This window comes from Dasypus novemcinctus, chromosome 4 (genome assembly GCF_030445035.2).
Source record: "Dasypus novemcinctus isolate mDasNov1 chromosome 4, mDasNov1.1.hap2, whole genome shotgun sequence".
NCBI classification, from domain to species: Eukaryota; Metazoa; Chordata; class Mammalia; order Cingulata; family Dasypodidae; genus Dasypus; species Dasypus novemcinctus.
Window position 1 is genome coordinate 55,058,927 of NC_080676.1, and position 21,921 is coordinate 55,080,847.

At 34.8% G+C, this 21,921-nt stretch overlaps 1 protein-coding gene across 1 annotated transcript in view; it reads right to left on the reverse strand.

Moving 5' to 3' along the window:
• The window catches only part of CCDC39 (coiled-coil domain 39 molecular ruler complex subunit), a 64,647-nt gene that overhangs the window by 17,688 nt on the left and 25,038 nt on the right, over nt 1–21,921 (reverse strand). Inside the window, exons 4-13 of the mRNA XM_058295389.1 lie at nt 21,397–21,555; nt 20,114–20,206; nt 19,889–20,017; nt 16,710–16,901; nt 14,831–14,934; nt 14,377–14,509; nt 12,189–12,383; nt 9,182–9,346; nt 6,105–6,242; nt 4,265–4,473 (exon numbers count right to left, since the gene is read on the reverse strand). Of these exons, the coding sequence (XP_058151372.1) occupies nt 4,265–4,473; nt 6,105–6,242; nt 9,182–9,346; nt 12,189–12,383; nt 14,377–14,509; nt 14,831–14,934; nt 16,710–16,901; nt 19,889–20,017; nt 20,114–20,206; nt 21,397–21,555 (1,517 nt within the window). The remainder of the gene's footprint in view (nt 1–4,264; nt 4,474–6,104; nt 6,243–9,181; nt 9,347–12,188; nt 12,384–14,376; nt 14,510–14,830; nt 14,935–16,709; nt 16,902–19,888; nt 20,018–20,113; nt 20,207–21,396; nt 21,556–21,921) is intronic.

The following is a 21,921-nucleotide window of genomic DNA, read 5'->3' on the forward strand; positions in this document are numbered from 1 at the left end:
TCATGAAACATGAGCTTTCCAAATTAAACATGGAAAAATGCAGCCTGGCTTCTCCTCACAGCTTATAGCAAAACGAGAAAGGAAAGAAATATGCTGAAAACTAAATTGCTGGGCACAAAGAAACCAGAGACTGATGAGTTGGGAAATGCCAAGCTTTAGGAAAATAAGCCCACAGAGGATAGTGCCCCATGAGAGGACCTATCTAAACTTGGAACTTGTAAGGCAGAATTGGAAATGCAGTTATCCAGGAATGATTTGTATAAAATTTTATTTTCTGGGAGGTCTGTTTCCTGCATGCTAAACCAACAAGTTTTTTGCATGACCTGTATGAACAAAAAACCACTGTCAGATAAAAGGAACAGGAAAGGGAGAGATTGAAGGGAAAAAAAAACAAGAGAAAAACCATGGATGCTGCTGAGGTCTAGAATTAAGACATCTCCTTGGGCCAGGAGAAAGACCCCACACATACGTGGAAAGGGTGAGTATGCCCCTGGCATTTGAAGAGGATGGATCTTCCCACCCATTGTTCAGGGAGAGTTTGACTGCCCTAGGCTACAGAGAGGGTACCCCATTCCCTGGTTGGGGAAACTTCAGTCAACACCCCACTTCGGAGGGACCTCTTCCCCATAGGTTAAGAAGAGCCAGTCACCACACCAAAGTTCTGAGGGAGTTGGGTCTGTCTACCAGAGATTAGTGAGACTGTTGCTGCCACCTCACTGTGCTAAAGTGCTTGAGACTATACCCCAGAGATTGGGGAAAATGTGGCTATCACCCAATGTTCTTGGAGGATGAAATCTGGAGTTCAACACCAGCCAGATGTGGGAAGAGGGTAGAACCAAAATTATAGCCATTGGACAAATCTGTGGAAAGCAGTCGGGGGGGGGGGGGGGGGGGGGGGGGGGGAGGGGGGAATGAGGCCCTAAGGAGAAGAAACTGTCATTTTAAGGATGACTCTCAGACTTTGAAATCCAATGGCATATGCTCTGTATGTTTTCAGAACTGTTGGGGACTCACGACACATGCTTCCCTCCCAGTCTCTCCTTATGGTATTGCAAATATTTCTCCTATGTCTGTTCCCCCTTTATATATTGGAAACAGAAAACTTGTTTTCTAAGTTTCACTGGTCTACAGCCAGAGGGAATTTTTGACCCAAGACAAACTGCATGCATGATTTTTTTTTTTTGAGCCTGGGATCTTGCATATGGGAAGCCAGTGCTCAACCCCTGAGCCACATCAGCTCCCCTGAGTTGGTTTGTTCACTTGTTTGCCTATTGTTTTTTTTTTTTTTTTTTTTGGGGGGGGGGTGGGCAGGGTTGTTGTTGGTTTTTTTTTTGGAAGCATCAGGGAGCGAATCCAGGACCTCCCATATGGGAAGCAGGTGCTCAACTGCTTGAGTCACATCTGTTCCCCAGCTGAAAATAATTTTTAAGTGATTTTGTACTACTGAAATGATTTAAGGCTTCTGAAATATTGTGATAAAATGAATAATTTTGTATATGGAAGGAACATGTATTTTTGGAACTCAGAGGGTAGAGTGTGGCAGTTTGAGATTATTTTATGACTCCCCAAAAGAGAAAGAGTATGTTTGTGGTCTGGTCTATTCCTATGGGTTTGTGCAATCTTTTCAAATGAACTATGTCAGTGAGACATGACTCAGGTTGAGTCTCCGCCCTCTTGCTGGGTCCGATAAAAAATGGAGATACACCAGAAAAGAGAGCTCTGCTATTTTGGCCCTGCCATGTGACAGATGGGAGAGGCTCATGCAGCTGAGGCCCTGGGGATTGATGAGCTATCTGCCTGATAGCTTGCAGCTGAATTCAGGAAGAAGGTGGAGCAGCCGAGCCTGAAACAAGAGGCCCAGTAAGAGAAAAACTCTATGCCTGGTTGCCCTCAGCTGAGCTCCAAGAGATGATATATAGCCCAGAGAGGAAGCCAGAGAACAGGTGAAGATCACCCACCATCTTGCTTCAATAACGTGGCAGCTGACTTAGGTAAGAAAGCACTTCTTATGGTGCCTTGAGTTGAACTTTTCACAGCCTTAGAATTGTAAGCTTTTACCCCAAATAAATACCCTTTGTAAAAGCCAACACATTTCTGATACTTTGCCTCGGCAGTCCTTTGGCAAACTAAAACAGAAAATGGTTCCTAGAGAATCCTCACCTCTATTCAGATAGCCAGCATCTCCCAGGGAATTCAATAAGAACCTTCATCAGAGTCCCTGGCATGCAGCCTGCTCTACAGAATTTGGACTTGGGCACCCCCACAGTCGCATGAGACAATATTATAAAATCTCACACTATTTACAGATATCTCCTGTCAGTTCTGTTTCCCTAGAGAACCCTGTTTAATATAGGGGGCATCTCTATAAATATTGCAAGTTTTAAACAAATAAATATTATGAACAACTTTATGGGAATAAATTTGAAAATCTGGAGGAAATGGAACATTTTCCCATAGAAAAAAATATAACTAATCAAAACTGACTCAGGAAAAAATACAAAATCTGTATTGTCCTTTAACCAATTAAAAAATTGAATCAGTACTCAAAAATCTTCCCACAAAGAAAACACCAATTCTTTTACCAGGTCTTTGAAAATTCAAGAAAGATATAATTCTAAACTTATATGAACTTTTCCAGAACACAGAAATAGAAGAAACACATATAAATCACTATATGAGGGTAGAAATAACCATGGTAACCTGATAACCTGACAAGGAAGTAGAGCAAGGAAAATTTTGGGTCATTCTTACATATGAATATAGGTACAAAAATTTTATAAAAATAGTATGAAAGAAAATCCAAATATAAACAAAAGGTAATATGTCATGGACAAATAGACTTTATTCCAGGATTGCAATGTGTTTTAACTTCAGAAAATCAATCAATATTACTTACTATGTCTATCAGTCAGGGTTCTCTAGGGAAACAGAATCAACAAAAGATACCTGTCGATAGTAAGAGATTTTATCAGTTTCTCATGTGACCATGGGGATGCACAAGTCCAGGTTTTGCAGGCAGGCTGCAACCAGGGGCTCCAATGAAAGTTCAGGGAAGGTTCTTGATGAGTTCTGAGAAACAGTGGCTGTCTGGGAAAGATAAGCTGGGAAATTCTCACTCAATGCTGGAACTACTTCCCCTTTTAAGGCATTTAACTGATAGGCTAAAGCCTCACTCTTGATGATGGCAATCTCCCTGACTGATGTAATTGTAATCAGCTATCTATGATTTACCACTGCAGTAAAGTCAATGGTGACTGAAGTTCATAAATGCCCTTGTTTACAGTTAGCCCAGTGCTTGCTTGACCAAACAACTGGGCATGATTATGTGGCTGAGTTGACACATTAGCCTAACCGTCACATTATGTTAGCAGATTAAAGGAGTTACATTATGTCAATGAATGCAGAGAAAGCATATGATAAAAGTCAATGTCCATTCCTGATTAAACAAACTAAACCAATTTCCTAACAAAGAATAAAAATAGATAGGAACTCCTTTAATACAATAAAGGGTTTCTAAAAAGAATTTCAGTAAACCTCATACTTGATAAAATAATGAAAGCTTTCCCTTGAGATTAGGCACAAGACAAAGAAGGGTACCTGCAAGCACCAATGCTATTATTCAGTATTCAACATTTAACTGATGGGAAGTGCAATAAAACCAGAAAAAAGAAAAGTTATGAAGACCAGAAAGAAAGAAACAAAGCTGTTATTTTTTGTATAGAATATGAATGAAATTCACATAAAATTCAAGAGAACCTGCAGATAAACTACTAGAATTAATAAGAGTATGAACAAGTTTCCCGGAAACAATATTTAAAAAATCAACTGCAGGTGTACATACAAGCAACAAACCAAAATGAAATATTTTAAAAAGGAGATAACATTGACAGTAATGTAAAAAAAAAAATCATGTAGGCAGAAATAAACCTTACAAAAGATATACAAAGCCTCGACAGGAAAATTGCCAAAGTAAATGAAGCTACTGGATATCCATAAGAGGGAGACATGTTATTCCAAGTGAATTAATGATCTAACGGCAAAAAGGAAAATCTAAAGAATGAGGAGTTAGTCAAAGGAGAAAGAGAAGAAAGGGCATAGAGTTATAGCTATAATATGCCCTATTTATTATATTAAAAGCCTTTTTAATCCAATAAGAGAAAGATGGACATCTGGTATGGTAGAAGGGCAGCCAGTCTTCCTGACATCACTATTACATTTTTTTTTCAAAATGGCTTATTTAATGTTTTAAAACTCTAACGATTACCTGATGTTCTGCCGTTCTTGATCCACATATCTAATTTGTGATGCAAGCATTGTTCTATGAACCTTAATTTCTTCGGTGCGTTCTTCCATAGCTGTGTGTAATTGCTGTTTTCTTTTTTCCAGAGAAAGAACTTCTTCTGCCTTACTGTGAAGTATTTCTCTAGTTCGTTTAACTTCAAGTTTTAGAAGATTGTCTTCTATCATCAAATCCTATCAACACAACCAAATTGTCATATATTTAAATAATTATTTTTCATACAAAAGCCAAAATATCTTATCTAGGATGAAACATAGATTGCTCAGAACTTCTGCCTCTAGCTTTCCTTCCTGCCTTCCTTTCTTCCTACCTTCCAAGAAAGTGTTTATCACTATTCCAAATCTTTTTTATAATTTAATATTAAATTCAAGTTTTACTAAAACATCAAAAAAGAGTTATTCCTGATATCAAAACTTATATGAAGTCCCACTGATGGGCATTTTTATATTCTAAACTAAATCTCACAAAATAATAGGTAAAAAAAATGTTTAATTTTAAAACAATTCAGTCATGAGTAAAGGACTGGCACAAGCATAAACAGATACACCAATTTTCAGGATAGAAACACCAGAAACAAACGCTACAGAATATAAGATTTTAGTATTTCTTAAAAGTGGCTTTCAACTGGAAAAAATTAAACCTATACATCTCATATGTATCAAAAAAAAATGCTAAGAAGAAAACAAACAAAAATTCCAGATGAATTTAAAAACTTAATGGAAAAAAATGAAACCAATAGAATTACCAGAAAGAGTAAACATTTGGTGTGACAAATTTCTAAGCATAAAAATTATAAAGGAAAAAAAACAAAAAATTCAATTAAAAAAGTCCTCATGTCAAAAACATTGAAGATTTAAGGCAAATGGAAAAATATTGACAATATTTATGACACAGACTTAATGTTTTTACATATGAAGAGCTTTTACAAAGGAATTTAAAAATATATGTTTCCCAAGGGAAAAATGGAGAAAGAATATAAACTACGGATAAAATGCTTTAAAATATCACCAAATAAAGAAATGCAGAATAAAACAATGAGATATCATGTTTGCCTATCAAACTGACAACAATTTTATAAACTAGAATATCCAATAAAGAAACACAGATTCCCAGTGCCACTGACAAAGAATGCAAGCGGACAAAGAAGAACACATAGCGAATGAACACAGAGAGCAGACAACTGGGCAGGGGGAAGGGAGGAAGAGAAATAAATAAAATTAAATTAAATTAAAAAAGAATATCCAGCCTTGGGTGGTGGTGACTAAAATGGAATGCTCACACACTGCTGGTCAGAGAATTAACTGAACCCTCTGGAGGGCAACTTGGCTTAAAAATAGATTTAAGACACTGAAAATATTCATTCTTTTGGAGTTATAATTATAGAGCTAGGAATTGTCCGAAAGAACTAATTGAACAACTGTATAAAGATATTTGTGCATTATACATGACAGTACTGTTTATAATATACAACCATTGAAAACAAATATATATCTAGCAAATAAGAGATGGTTAAACAAATTATGGTACCTCCAAACAATGGATTTAGGAAGACTTAAGAAATAGTTCTAAAAGAATAGTTAATATTTTAGGAAACAAGTACTATATATTAAAGTTTTTTAAACTAAAATATACAAAACCAATTTTTTAAAAAAGACTGGAAAGAAATGAACTTTAACACAGTTTATCTTGATTATAGTCATTATAGTTGCATTTTCTTCTTTATAATTTGCTATATTTTAAAAGCTCCTACAATTAACATGAAAACATATGATTTTTAATATTATATATGCATATAATTTTTTACCTGTTTAAAAGCTTTAGTTTTATTAAATTCTTTCTCTGAACTGTCAATGAAAAGGTTTAGTTCATTTATTTTGCTTATGAGAGATTCTTTTACATCAGAATTTTTACTGTTTGACTTCTTGATAAAATAAAGATCATTCTGTAAAAAAGGCAAAAAAGGCATATAAATATGCTTCAAATAACATTAGATACATACAATATCAAATATATCTTACATTGAATTATATACATTAAAGTCATAATAGATTTAAGCTGCTCTTCCTGCCATAATGTCTCTAAAGTGGTATATATGGATAATTTATATGGACATATTTTCATGTTATCTATTGGTGTTTTTGGTATAGGTTAATTTCAATAATTATTTAAAAATTATATATAGTTACAATTCAACCAGAATTATTAGGTGGTCGTCCATTTGTGGGGAGAAATAGGAGCAATTCATGGTTCACCACTCCTATTCTGGAGTTCATTATTTGATTCAACGTAAGTACTGGATGGTAAAAACATTAACAGTCTGGGAAAGTATAGGGTCCTAGTTAACAGTATTAGCTCTGGAATCAGATGGCCTCGATTACTTTAGCCATCTGGCTCTGGTAGACAATCAACTCCCAGTTTCCTTATCTCTAAAATGGACATGATAACTATATTGCCTCATTGGGTTGTTATGAGGAGTAAAGAACTTACTGTTAAAAAGTATGTTCAACAGTGTTTCACACATAGAAGTGCCATGTAAGTGTCAGCTATTATTATTACAGACATAATTACATATTGCTAGAGAGAAAAAGTTAGATAAGGCCTTAATTCCATCAAATGTACAGTAAATGGGTCATACATTCTAGTAATCAGTTTTCTAGATTTGTACCTCTCCTCCCACCCAGAAATTTATATAGTTTGTGCTCTTAGTCCCCTCTTGGTTCCTCCATCAAAGACTTTCTAGTTCTAAGATCTCTTTCTCTCTGCTTTTCTCATGCCCTGTGTTTCTCTGTAGTATCAGGAGCTAAAATTGCAGCAATCCAATAAGAACAGGAATTTTTTTAGCGTGAAAATAGTTTCATAAAATTAAATTTTAGAACAAAAGAATTGGAACTTAAGGTTATTTTTCTGCCAGAAGAAACTAGTCTCTATTTTGCAAAATATTAGATGGAGTAGCATGGGAAGGAGCTTGCAGAATGACTTTACAATCTGTCATTACTATTGAGCAGAGAAAACCTTCATTTGGTTAACTAGCTTTAATTTCTTAAAGAAATTTACCTGATTTTCTTTTAACTTATATTTCTATTAAAATCAGAGTTGGGTTAGTCATAAACACTAGCTAACTGCATGGTAGAAGAGCAGCCAGGATCTTCTTTTAGCCAGGATTAAAAGGGGGAAGAATTAGAACCATTCATATACAGCAAAAGAGACATAGCCCAGGCCAGGCTCAAGAAGCAGGTTACAAAAGGAATGACAGGACTACCTATCATTCTGCAGCATCAACACTCTAATATTCTAAATAACAAAGATAATACCATCTGTTGAGTATCTACTAAAAGCACTGTGTTAAGTTATATGTTGCTTCTGGTTTTCCCAAATGCTCTAAAATAATAGTACATGGTTTTGAGGGGTTTGATTTTTGTTCTTTTTTTTCCATTTAATAGGTAAGTAAATTGGGCACAAAAAAGGTAAAATATGCAGTAGTGGTATAACATTGAGATTCAAAAAGCAGTTCTTTCTGATTTCAAAGTATGTGCTGTTTTCCACAAAACTAAGGAAACAGTTAAAAAAATATTTTACCAGACTAAAAACTATTCCAAACCAAAGGTTTTGTCATCATAAAAAAATAAATAAATAATTTTTTTAAAAAGAAAAAGTAACAGCTGACAGCTGGCTTTTGTAATCTTCAAGGAATTCAGGGAATTCTTCTTATGACCACTAGAGGACAGTCATCACTAGTCTTTCTAGTGATAAACAATTTTTAAACCCTGCTAAATTCTCTCATCCCTATTTGGGTCCATGCTCTCACTTTCTCACTATTCAGTGAGAGAAAGCTAGAGCAAAATTTTCCCTAACATATGTTTGATAGTACAAAAACATACCTAAAAATGAAGAATGTGCTCACCTTCTTAATAGAATCAAATCATTTGAAATATTGTTTATTTTTCAATAAGTAAATTTTGAATAACAGTTGATCCATAAAAGAGCAGCTAATTTTTTTAGATATCAATTCAAAGATAAAGGGCAATCAAATTATTATGGCAGACACAGAATACTAAAATTTATTAATGTTCTACATGAATATACTATACTATTTGAGAGAATATTTTGAAATCACATGACCAGGAATCAAATCCCCACTCTCCCATGAACTAGTAGAATAAACTTGGGCAAGTTACTTTATCTTTATAACAGGGTTATAGGGAAGCGGACTTGGCCCAGTGGTGGGGCATCCGTCTACCACATGGGAGGTCTGCGGTTCAAACCCCGGGCCTCCTTGACCCGTGTGGAGCTGGCCCATGCACAGTGCTGATGTGCGCAAGGAGTGCCGTGCCACGCAGGGGAGCCCCACGCACAAGGAGTGCGCCCCCTAAGGAGAGCCGCCCAGCGTGAAAGAAAGCACAGCCTACCCAGGAATGGCGCCACACACACGGAGAGCTGACACAACAAGATGACACAACAAAAAGAAACACAGATTCCCGGTGCCGCTGACAACAACAGAAGCGGACAAAGAACACGCAGCAAATAGACAAAGAGAACAAACAAATGGGGGTGGGGAAAAGGGGAGAGAAATAAAAAAATAAATCTTTGGGGGAAAAAACAGGGTTATAATATCTTCCTTACCAAATATTTATGAAAATGATATGCAATAAATATGAAGGTATTTAACACAATACTTAGCATATACTAAATGCTAATGCAATGGTAATATTACATTCTAATAGTCACAATAGGAACATAAACATTAGTTCATACATTCATTTTACTTACAGGTAGCTTGATAATCTCCCTATTGAGTTAAGATTTAGGAACTTTGTTGGTTTAAAACAGAATGATAAATGACTAGAATATTTTAAAGCATACAAAATATTTTGGCTAAATTACATGAAGCTTCTTGATCTGTGTTTCTAAAAGGTCAAATGTAGATTTCTTCTCTTCCAATGTTTTTCTAAGTTCACCAACTCTTGCTTCAAGGCTTTGTTTTTCTTCTGAATTAATTTCTCCCTTTAACCGTGACATTCGACGTTCTACTTGTTGAATGTAAAAATCCTGTTACAGACAGTTTTTTGAAAGAAGAAGTTATTAAGGAGAAACAAACAGTTAAAACCATTTCTATTAAAGCAAAAATGAAATAATTATTTCGTTATGCATTTACCCAGTCTGACATCATTTCACAGTCACCTTGATCCTGAGTAATTTATAGCAAACTATTCTTCAACAACCAGAGTGCATGATATTGACACAGAAGTCATCTTTTGAAAATACAGCAAAGAAGTCAGCTAAGGGTATGTTGATCACACTACCATGATGGAACCTCAGTGTATTAGATGACATGGATTTCTGAGTTTACATTTTCTACGGAGTACAAAAAAGATAGAGTCACAAATTGTTAGCCATGAAAGGCTCAGATTTGCTGAACTCCTTATGAATTATTTTTAACATTAAACTTAAACATCTCTTATTTTGAGAAATTAAGATGCATTATGGGGGGGGAAAGAAGAGATGATTTTGGGTGTATGGGAGTTGCCTATATTCTGTATGTGACTTTGTGACCTAAAACTTCTTTAAAGACAAAATGAAAAAAGAGTAAGACAAGGGGGAAGAAATGAAAGAAAATGCCACTGTACAGGATGACAGATGTTACAGTGATGAAAGGAAAAAATATAAAAAAAACACTTTTTAAAGTATTTTTCATTTTTTTAAATATCCCAATATTTTTTTACTTTATTTTAGTTTTCATTTTTCTAAATTACTATGTATTTTATTTCTTATGTTTAAACTTATTATTTCATTTTCCTAATAATTGTTTTTGGCAATATTCTTGGCTTCATATTTTAAGAATTTTTGGATCACAGAAGGGTTACAACTATGGCAGGGGAGGATCATTGGTTTGGGTGTCAGTAATGGGGGATACATGAGAGGAAGTTCACTGGAGCATACATATAAGGTATGTAAATATGTTCAAATGTTCATGGGGCATGGTCACAGTGGGTAGAGATTCACACAACAACTGAAAGAATATTGAATTCCCATCCTGGGGAGCTCTGCCACATTCTCTAATGGAAAAGCAGCCATCAATGAAGTACAGGGGCAATGACTAGTGTCCACTAATGGGCCCTTGATATTTACAACTATGCTTATGAGCCTTTGTTCTTGAAGTTACAACATAGCCTAGTATTGTAGGGTGCCTAAGAGTTACCTCCTGAGGACCTCCATGTTGCTCAAATGTGGCCTCTCTCTAAGCTAAACAGCATAGAACAGGACTCCCCCCAGCATAGAATAGGACTCCCAGGGATGAGCCCCCTGGCACTGAGCAATGTAACTGGAAAAAGACCTTGAATAAAAGGGGGGAAGGGTAAAGACAAATGAGTTTATATGGCTAAGAGACTTCAAAGTGAGTCGGGAGGTCATTAGAGAAGTAACACTTATGCATGTCTCTGCAGGATCCCATAGACTGCCAAAGTAGATATTACCCCAAATAGTGGGGTGCCTGAGGGTCTGGAGACACCTAGGTCCTATGTTCACAGCAGAGAGCTCTGAAGGTTGGTGCCTCACCAGTGGGCCCTACTTTGGAGTTTGTACTCCCAAGTGTGACAGAGTTGGATTCAGATATGATTTCTCTACACATGCCTCTTCTGTCCCTTTTAATTGAATCTATAGTTGATGCTGGAATTGGTAGATATATATCCAGGACACTTGAATCTTTGGGCTGCCCATGTGCCAGCGAGGTCCTGAGCCTCAGCAGAGTTGCAACACCTACTATCTAATTCATTGGACTCACCCAGGACAACTAAAAAGGAGGTGAGGATGGACAACCACTACACCAAGAAACCCTACAGCTGCAAGCAAGAGAGTCTCATCCATCAGTCATATGGGATCGAAGCCCCCTCTCAATTAGAGGTGGAGTGGGCATCACCATCCCAGAATCCTCAGAATTGTGGAATAAAATATGGACTACAGTCAACTTACTGGTATTTTACTATAAAGTTATTGTGATTCTAGCAATGGAAGAAATTATATCATTGACGTGGAGACAGCGGCCACTGGAGGTGCTGAAGTCAGGGAGAGGGACAAAAAGGTGTAATAAAGGGGCACTTTCAGGACTTGGAATTGTCCTGAGTGACAATGCAACAGATATGGGTCATTATATATATGGCTGTAACCTACAGAATTGAGTGGGAAATAGTGTAAATTACAATATAAACTATAATCCATGCTTAGGTGCAATGTTCCAAAATGTGTTCATAATTGAAAGGAATGTACAAGACTAATGAAAGAAGTTGTTAATGTGGGGGAAAGTGGGAAGTGTGGAGAATGGGGCATGTAAGAATCCCTTATATTTTTGTAAGTGACATTTTATGTAATCTAAGTATCTTTTGAAAATAAATAAAAATATATTTTTTAAAAAAATAAAACACTTATTAGATGAGGAAATTAAGATGAAGAAAGGGAGGATATTAAGAATTTAACTTGAGAATTGAATACAGATATAGAAATAAGAATAAAAAAGGAAAAACTGGAAAAGATATATTTAATCCATTGACCTGAGGAGTTGGAGTGGGGCATGTTTGCACAACCAAGAAAATAATATACAGTTTCTCTAGGTTTCAGATAGCCCACACCTTCCTTTGCTTTACTCCAGGTTCAGGTGCCCAGGTTCCTTTGAAACATGGATTTCCCTCCCTAGAGTTAGTTGTTTCTCCTCCCAATTATTTCAGATCAAGAAAAATTAGCTTTCACTACTATTGACCTAGCATGATATCCGACTTTCACCATTTTTCTGTCCCTCCAAAAAGTGCTTAGAAATCTGCATTATTGGGACACTGGGGCATCTTAACCATGATAATTATAACAGATCAGTATGAAAGACATTCATAATAGGAACATCTACCTGATTGTACATAATTTCTTGCTGCTTCAAGGTTTCAAAATCCAGTTTATGTAACTGATTGTTGAGGTGTTTTAAAGAGGAACGAGTTCCTTCAATTTCTGATACAAGAGCTTTTTCTTTCATTGTCTCACTCTGTAATTCCTGAACTTTCTTAAATAGTACATCTTTCACTATGTTCAACTGCACTTCTATTTCCTGGTAATAAGAATAACAGTGATTAATGAAATTATAAAACCTTGTTATGTTTTTTTATATGAACAGTATAATTTAGGGACTCATAAATAAACTTCAATCCAGCAACATTTCAGGCCTTGGGGAGTTAAGGCTCTTCCACAATTTCAATAAATCTCCAATATTTCCTGTCATTTTTACTGTTTACTATTTCCACATCATGCACCTTGACTTAAAATCCTAATTCCATCCCATATTGTACTAGCCTCAGAACTTTACCCCACTGGTTTCCTTAGAAAATAAAATCCACTAGAGAACTAGAGACATGCAACTTGCAAGGTCATTATTTACTGAAGATATGAGGGTGTTAAAGGGAAGGAATCACATCAACCAGTTTGCCGCTTTCTGCCATGTGAAGCTTCCTGGGAAATAGAGACCTATCCCCATTCCCAATGCTTCTTTCTTAGGAGGCAGACCCGTCTTGACCCTTGAGATAACTGTATTCTAGGCTTCAAATAAATCTACAAAATATGCCAAGATATATTAAAAGTTTTCATTTTACAATGGTGAAATAACTTGCCTCTGCACTGTTACACTCAGATAAGCATGTTTCCCTTTGACCCCAATACGAAACCAAAGTTATCTGTGCTTGGCACATTTAAATCGTCACAAAGTAAAGTATATAATCTCATAGTCAAGGCATTATTTTTCATATAATTGGTAATCTTCATTAGGTTTAAGACCTTCTCGACAAACACCTGGCAGAATTTTAAAGCCAGTGCTTGATGGTAAATAACATAGTACATCTTTAAAACAAATAGGGTTGAGATTTTTTACCAGGAAAAAAAACAACCAAACAAACAAAAACTAAAAACAGAAAACCAAGGTCATGAACAATGCCTACAAGAGTACCATTAGTATAAACACACTGCCAATCTTTTTTTTTTTTTTTTGCTAATTCAGCTAATTTCTTTTAAAATGTTAGGACTTTTTAATTTTCTGTGATTATAAGTCTACTTCATATTAATTTCACAGTCTTTGTTTCCAATGAGTTCCAATAACGTCCATCTCATGTACCCTAGAAAGTGATGCTTTTAGGGAAAAAAATAACTTTTTTTTAATGATGTTGTACAATATGGACTCAAAACACCACTCAAGATTGCTACATGACTCCATTACTCAGGAATTTTAAACATGCAATAGCACATCAAAATGTAAGAGAAACCATACTTGTATGAGCCTCAGCAAATATTGGAAAGTTCTGCCACCATTTTCAACTTAAACTCTCTTCTCCTCCCTTAGAAGAATAAAAGCAAGGAGTAGTGCCTACAGTGTCAGTTCACACTTAGAAGGCACTTTGAAGTTTTCAAACAGGAAATGGTGAACCAGCCTTTCCTAACCTCAAAAATTGACTTTAATGCTGCTAACATGCTAAAGAGATTGAGGTAAAAGGGAGTACCAGTAGAATAAGCAAAGGGATAGCATTCAAGAGCACATTTTCCATTAAACCATGCCAGATTGTAAGGGGTTAAAGAAAAAGTAGATGACGAAAAAGCACAAATAACGAATGTTGACCATTTTTGGGAAATTTGGTCACAAACAAATATAAAATATATAAGATGAAAATCAGGAGGAAATCAAGTATAAAACAAGGTTCTTTTTTTAAGATATTTAATGCAATATGCCAACACATTTGTGGATGGTGGCAAGGACACAGAATCTAGGTGTCTTGGGCAATGAGAAAGAATGGAATCTAGGAGAGGGGTAAACTTTAAAAGAACACATCAAAGTTAAATGCTCTAAGTGGAGCAAATGGAGCTCTTAAAAAGACTTAGAGGAGGTCAGAAACATCTTCAGAAACAATACAAAAAGAGGTCAAAAACCTCTGATTACAAAAGTGATCACACAGAAACCTGAATCTTTGAAGAGACCTCTAGCCTCTGACTCCAAAAGTCACTATTCATTATTCACTACTCTAAATGTGCTGGGATTTTTAAAAATTAAATCTAAACTTTACCTTTACACCCTTTTCCTCTTCCTTTAGCATATCTTCCAAATTAGTAGCTTTCTCTTCCACAGACAAGGTTTTCTCAGTTATCTGCTTTAAAGTTTTTCTTATGTTCTGATTATTAGATTTAATTTGTTTTAGCCTAAAAAATTATGAGGAAAAGATGGAAACAATGTCCACAAAGTAATACAAATAAATAAGGAGTAGTTTATTCTTCTAAGACTTAATATAAATTGAAGGTTGTAAACCTTTTTATTACCAATATATATTTAAAATAATAGGCCACAAAATATTGCTATTTCCAGGCCTTTGTGATAAAAAAATCCAAGAAGACTTTTTTTTAAGTTTAACAGTTTAGTAACTATAATTTTGCAGTTATTTAACAAAAAAGCTTAAAATATTTGATGATTTGTCAAGAAGTAGTAGAAAACCATAAACATATTGAAGTATCTTTTTTCCTTACCTTGATGTTTCTTCATGAATGTCCTTCTTTAATTTGGAAATATTTTTCCTCAGAGCTTGTAAATCACTGGAATTTCTATTCACAGTGGCTTTTAAAGACTCCAGCTATTTATTAAACAGACAAAAATTTTTATTTACTCTATATCTTATAAATTAATTTCATTGCTGAGAAGTTCTACTCTATCCATTTTGAATAAATTCTAACCTACATCACAGATCATACATTGACCTTTTTGCTGTAACTAACATTTTAACAGTTTTTCTTATTGATCTAATATTTAATTTTCAGTAACTTGTATATTACTGGCAAATTATAGAAACACACATATATTTGTTGAAAATAAATGCAGAAATAGCCAATATCACTAGGCCTGCTCAATAAGAACACATCCTAGGATTCAAGATAAATAAATGAACCTTTGCAAACTATAAAAAAGAATTAGGGTTAAATTATCCCACTATAAGAGTGAGGCTCTAACACCTAGAAGTGTGAAAAAGTATTTAGAAAAGCATTAATTCTCTTCCACATAAAAACTTGTATATGAATATTGAAGGCAACATTATTCATAACAGCCTAAAAGTAGAAACAAAAGGTAGTATATCCAAGCAATGGACTATTTCTCCATATGAAAAGGAAGTAAGTACTGATACATGTTACAACGTGGATAAGCCTTGAAAACATTATGTGAAGTAAAATAAGCCAGACACAAAAGGCCACATATCGTATGATTTCATTTATCTATTTATACTTATGTTTATCGGCAAATCCATAGAAACAGAAGGTACATTAGTATTCCTGGGGCTGCAAGGAGGGAGGAATTGGAAGTAACTACTAAAGGATATCAAATTTCTTTTTGTGGTGACAAAAATGTTCTAAAATTAAATAGTCATGATGGTTGCACAACTCTGTGAATATACTAATAATCATTTAATTGTACACTTTAAAGGATGAATTATGAGATATGAGTTATATCTAAATAAATTACAAATGAATGACTGATGAATGAATGAATAAACAAACAAATAAATCCCTGCATTCTTTTCTGCAATTGGTTTAAACAAAATTTTTTTAAGACTGAGTTATCAGCAGTGACATATAATTTAGGAAAGAAATTGACTATTTTTATTTTGGGGGGCTCTTATATAATTATTCCCTTTGGATACAAAAAAAATTCTTTCCTTCTCTATCAAAGACAAAATTTATAACTTATAAAATAAAATGTTCTACAATATTCCAATTTCCCATCTAAACGATAGTAATATGGCCTCAAGCACAAATTTCATAAATATTACTTTGCTAACTAAGGGGATTACTTACTTTACCTATGGTATAATCTAGTTGGCATGTATGCCTGCAAAAGAAAAAAAGACCAAGGCAGAAGTCTTGTTCTCTCTTTTTTCTGCCTACTACCCGACTGAAAAATTACTCCTTAACAAAATGAGAAACTAAACAGGTAACTCCTCATAGAAGTTGAAAGTTAAAGCTATACATGAACATGTAACACTAGAAATTATCTCTGATAATACTGAGTCAATATTCATCTTATATTTGCCTGTCATCCTGTCATTATGATTTCCAGTCTAGATCCTTGGGGAGCCTTTGGCCTTGGGTCCCTTACATATGTGGTAGGCAGATGTGGTACAGTCTGCACAACACCCAAGAGTCCTTCACATAACATATGATGTGAACGGCATCCCCTGGGGCCTCCACCATTTGGGGGCTCAGTTGTAATATCCTAAGGGTTTCAAAATATGAAGACATGTAAGAAAAAGAACTAGAAACTGACTTCTAGCAGGTCTTCAATCAAAGGACTGCCTTTATGTTAATTTTCATAATAATCTACCATGAACACACAAAGCAGTCATTTTAGTTGACTTACCTCATCCTTCAGCTGATTTCTATTAGCTTCATGTTGCTGATATTCCATTCTACATTTTAAAACCTTACGGTCAGCAGCAGTAATTCTTTTCTCATATTCTGCATTATTCCCAATCTCACTTTCCAAAAACTTGATCTTTTCTTTAACCAAACTCTCTTTTTCTCTTGTTTCCTGCTTTATCCTTGATAATGCCTGGGATTTAACAAAATGTTTAATTAAATATATGTTCATATGACATATACAAAATTAAAAGGACTATTTTCTATTATTATATTTGGTATTTTATTTTACCAAAACATCTTAAGAGGGAACAGATGTGGTTTAAGTGGTTGAGCACCTACCACCTACAAGGGAGGTCCCGGGTTCAGTTCCCGGTTCCTCCTGAAAAAACAAAAACAAACAACATGCAACCAAACAAAAAACCAATAGAAATGATGCGTCTATCCAAGAAGCTTATTAAAATGCATTTCTCAAGAGACATCATTTAAGTCAGGCCTATAAAAATGAACGGAGATGCATAAATAGTCTAAAGTGGTTAAAGAGTAGGATGAGAGTGTTGCAATGGAAAGGGACTATATTAAGTAGGTACGAGGTATGGATGGAAAGGTAGATGGAAAGGTAGAGCTTGGAGCAAAACTGTGAAGAAACTCAAATGCCAAGTTAAAGACGTTCAACTTGTAAGCAATGTGTAACAAAGAAGTTTTAAAGATGAGGATAAAAAATCAGTTGTGGAGAAAAAATCAATTGTGGTTTGTACACTTTATTCTATGGCAATGCGTTGGATGAATTGGAAGGAAAAGGAAAAATTTCCCTAAAATGTATTTTTTTCCAAGTTTTCCAAAATGGGGTCCCACCAACCAGTTAATTCCAGGAAACCAGACAAGGAAGGACCAGGGTATATGTTCTGAAACCAGTAAGTTTCAGAAATGTTACATGTAATATTCTATGTATTAACATATTAAATGAATACATATCTGAGATGCAGTGCATTAATAAAAACATTTTAAATTTGTTTAATCCGGTATTCCCCTATGTTCTCTATTATAATATTCTTTAATTGTTGCATTCTGTAGATTTATTATTAATTCAGCCATAAGACATGCCAAAACTTCCTAAATGTATATGTCAAATGACAGTTTACTGCCTTATATTGATTTTTCTACCAATTAGATGCTTTAATATTTTCTCCAATGTTCTTATTTCTTAGTGTTATTCTCTATTTACAAATAACATCTTAAAATTTCTATAGCGCAATAAAAGCATAGAATTTTTTTTCCTTTTCTAGTATGGTAAAAGCCTCCTTTAAAAGCCAATTTTAGCATTGTATGCCCTGCAGATCCCTGCCAAGAAGGCACTGAGAAGACTGGAATTGTTTTGGGGAAGAGGGACAAAAGGGCCCATTCTCAGTATAGACCCCCAGGTTGTGTGGGAACCAGCTCTCACTGGCTCATAAGATCCGATTTGCATATCTTTTCTCAACTCTGTGTTCAGTGGTGTTGCGTTGGTAGCTTGAAAATGAATTGAGCAAGATGGAATTAGTTATACCACAAAAATCAGAAACATTACAAATCAGTTTTGTTTTTTTCAAAATTTGCTTTGTTTTCAGAGAGATGGATGTTAAACACTTAGAAACATACCATTGACCAAATGGAACTGAATCTTAGCACCCTCCCTGATCTCTGACAACACAGCCAACCAGGAGATATTAACCCTGTAAAAAAGGAACAACTGTGAATATTGCCAAGGAGACACTAATTGTTGATTCTGCCAAAAATTCAGCAGTGGGGTTAAGTGAGAATACCTATTTGATTGTGACTGGGATCTGCAATCTTGGATCTATTGCATTTGATTTAACATAGAGAAGGCAGTCAACACTGGATGCTTGAAAGCAATATTTAGTTAAGAAAGAGACACCAAGAATTAAGAGGACTTCATAGTTAAAACTGGTTTCCCCTTTCTCTCCTAGGGAGGCATGGTTCATTTTGCTGATAAAATGCTCATTACTTACTGTTGGGGATTGACTCATGTCCCCCATAATGTTCAAATCCTTAATTCCTGGTCCTGTGGGTATGTAAATATGACCTTTGTAAATAGAACCTTTGAAGGTGCTATTATTAGATCCTTTGAAGATGGAAGGTAAGCCTTCATCCCATATGGCTGAAGTCCTTATATGCATAGGAAATTGGACATGGATGTAGAAACCAGAAGAACGTGAAGCCAAAGAGAGAGATCCCAATGAGGGAGGAGTGCCATAACCAGAACACTACAGACTGGAGCAAGCATGACCTTCCTGACACCTTGATTTTGAACTTCTGGCCTCTGAAACAGTGAGCCAATAAATTCCTTTTGTTTTAGGTAACCAGGGTGTGGTATGCATCATAGCAGCCCTGGCAAACTAAGACAATTACAGAAATTTAAAAGAAAAGAATCACGAGTAAACTGCATCCAGATATCAGAATTCCACACCCTCAGCATCCTAAACTGCCTACCTAATGTTTCTATGGAGTAGATTAAAGAATGGAATTTAACACAGCTTCTTACCAGCCTTTTTCATCCTCAATTTTTTCTCCTTCACAATTCCCTAATATTTCCACGTTTATTTCCCAGCAAGCTATTGTTACATCCCCTAATGCTTTCCCAAAAGAAGTTCACCTAAACCATCTCTGAATGTAGCAAGAAAAAAAGACTAAGTTTGTATTATCAGTATGGTATCCTCCCCTTCCAAATTCTATCCCATTATTGGTTGCCAAGGTTCAAAAGTGAAACTTTATTGTACCCTAAGTTTCTTTTCTGATTCTCCCTCTTTTTTTTCTTGGCTATCTACAAGGCTCCATTTCCTTACCATCAAATAGTACCTATGTTAAATTCAAGGCAACTTGGACAACCATATGTAAGTGAGGTGATCAGTTTTATTGCAATAATATTATTTGTTGACTTTCCTTTGTTCCATAAGACATAGCAGGATCCAGTCTTTAGGTATTATAACACTGTAGATTAAAAATCTTCATAAAATTGCATTTCTAAAAAGATATACAGTCAGCTTTGAAAAACACTTACCAAAACTGTTGAATCCTGCTACAAAAGTGACTTTCAAATGTGATTTACATTTGAAATGAATGAAATAAATACAAAAGAGATAAATACAGCTGTACATTATAAGGACCAAATAACTACATTACCAAGGCACAGTTATCTATGTCTTGATCCCTCTTCTGCATCTGTTCTATTGTATTCTCCCACTGTTTAATGAGTTCTTGTCTTTCATTATGAATCTTACGAAAATCTTGTGCTGCTTTATCCAATTCTAACTGTCAAATGAAAAGCAAATAACATTTCTATGAATTTAAGTGCTTTTGCAAACATCACCTTAAAAATTAAGAAATTAAAATCTTCATTAAACCAACCTGTGCACTTAGAGTCTCTATAAGTTCGTTTTCAAGTAACTTTCTTTTCTGATTACATTCCAAAGTCAGTCTTTCTAATTGTAGGGTGAGTGCCTGTGAGGTAATTGCATGCAAAAATATTTACAATTATCATTTTATTAACTTAAAAGCTGTTAAATACTATATCTGACATCAAATACTATATTATATAATATACAATATTTATTTGATATATAAAACTATACAATATATATTTTCTTCATCTTTTACCTAACGTGCTAATCTAATGTGTTTGTATTCAGCTGTTTCTAAAATGACTTTTAATATTTTAATTAAATTAGAAAAAATATTAAACTATATTGTTTCATTTAAAATGATATAAAATAATGTATTTGGTATTAAATCTACTAGGAAATAGCAAAGCTTTGTATTACCAGATTTTTTAATAATTTTAGCCAATTTTTATTAGTCCCTTTTTTTTTAAGATTTATTTTTTATTTATTTCTCTCCCCTCCCCCAAGTTGTCTGCTCTCTGTGTCCATTCACTGTGTGTTCTGTGTCTGCTTATATTCTTGTCAGCGGCACCGGGAATCTGTGTCTCATTTTGTTGCGTCATCTTGCTGCATCAGCTTTCCGTGTGTGCAGCGTGACTCCCAGGCAGGCTGCACTTTTTTCTGCGAGGGGCGGCTCTCCTTGAGGGGTGCACTCCTTGCATGTCGAGCCCCTGCGCAGGGAACATCCCTGTGTGGCACAACACTTCTTGTGCCAACACTGCACAGGGGCCTGCTCACCACACAGGTCAGGAGGCCCTGGGTTTGAATATGGTAGGCGGACGCTCTATCAGTTAAGCCAAATCCGCTTTCCTTACCAGATTTAATTATATTTTAAGTGATAGTCATGATAATATATCAAATAATCAATAGTACTACAGTCTCAAAACAGCAACAACTATATATATAATATTCAAACTATATTTTAGACAGAAATAGCTAAAATACTTAAAAGAAGTTCTAATACAAAATTTTGTTGTCTGAAATGCTTTTTGTAATCTATCTAAATCAGGATTCTTAACTTGGAATGGCTGAAGGAACTCAGAGGATCTATAAAGCTATCTGCAAAATTTTATAGGTATTTGAGTATAGCCATATTTCTAATGAGATGATTCTTAGATTTATTGATTCTCAGAGGAGTTCCTGACACAAAAAGTTTAAGAACCTTAAAAATCATATGTACAATTTTCAGAAAAATGTTGACATAGTATAGAGTCAAAGAAAACCTAGCAATTACAATTTATAATTTCTCACCCTAATTTTATTATCATCTTGTTGTGCATACTTCTGAAGAGTGAGGGCATCACTGTCTTTATGAGCTGATTCTTCTAACCAGGCCTCTAGTGCTTGCTGGTCCCAGTTCATTTGACACTTTAAACCATCCAATTTTTGAGTAGCTTTAAATATGCTATTCTATTTTCCAAGACAGAGAAATAACAAAGCATTATTTACTATACAAAGGAAAAATAAAACATACACTACAGAAAATACTAAAAAGTAAGAAGTTATCCTGTCCCAGCTTTCCAGATGTTTACAAACCACCATATTTATTTAAATAACTATCATACTTGTATCTTAATGGTTAAGTTGTAAAATAGAGGACAGATGGTTTTTACAAAGTTGTGAATAGTAACTGAGCCAAAGTTAACTTTAAAAGGCTTTAGGATAGCTCCCCTACAACTATCTCTTTTTTTTTTTACCTTCTTAAAAAAATTTATTGAAAGATATCACTCATACATAAACAATAAATGCACACAATAATCTCATTAATCATTCCCC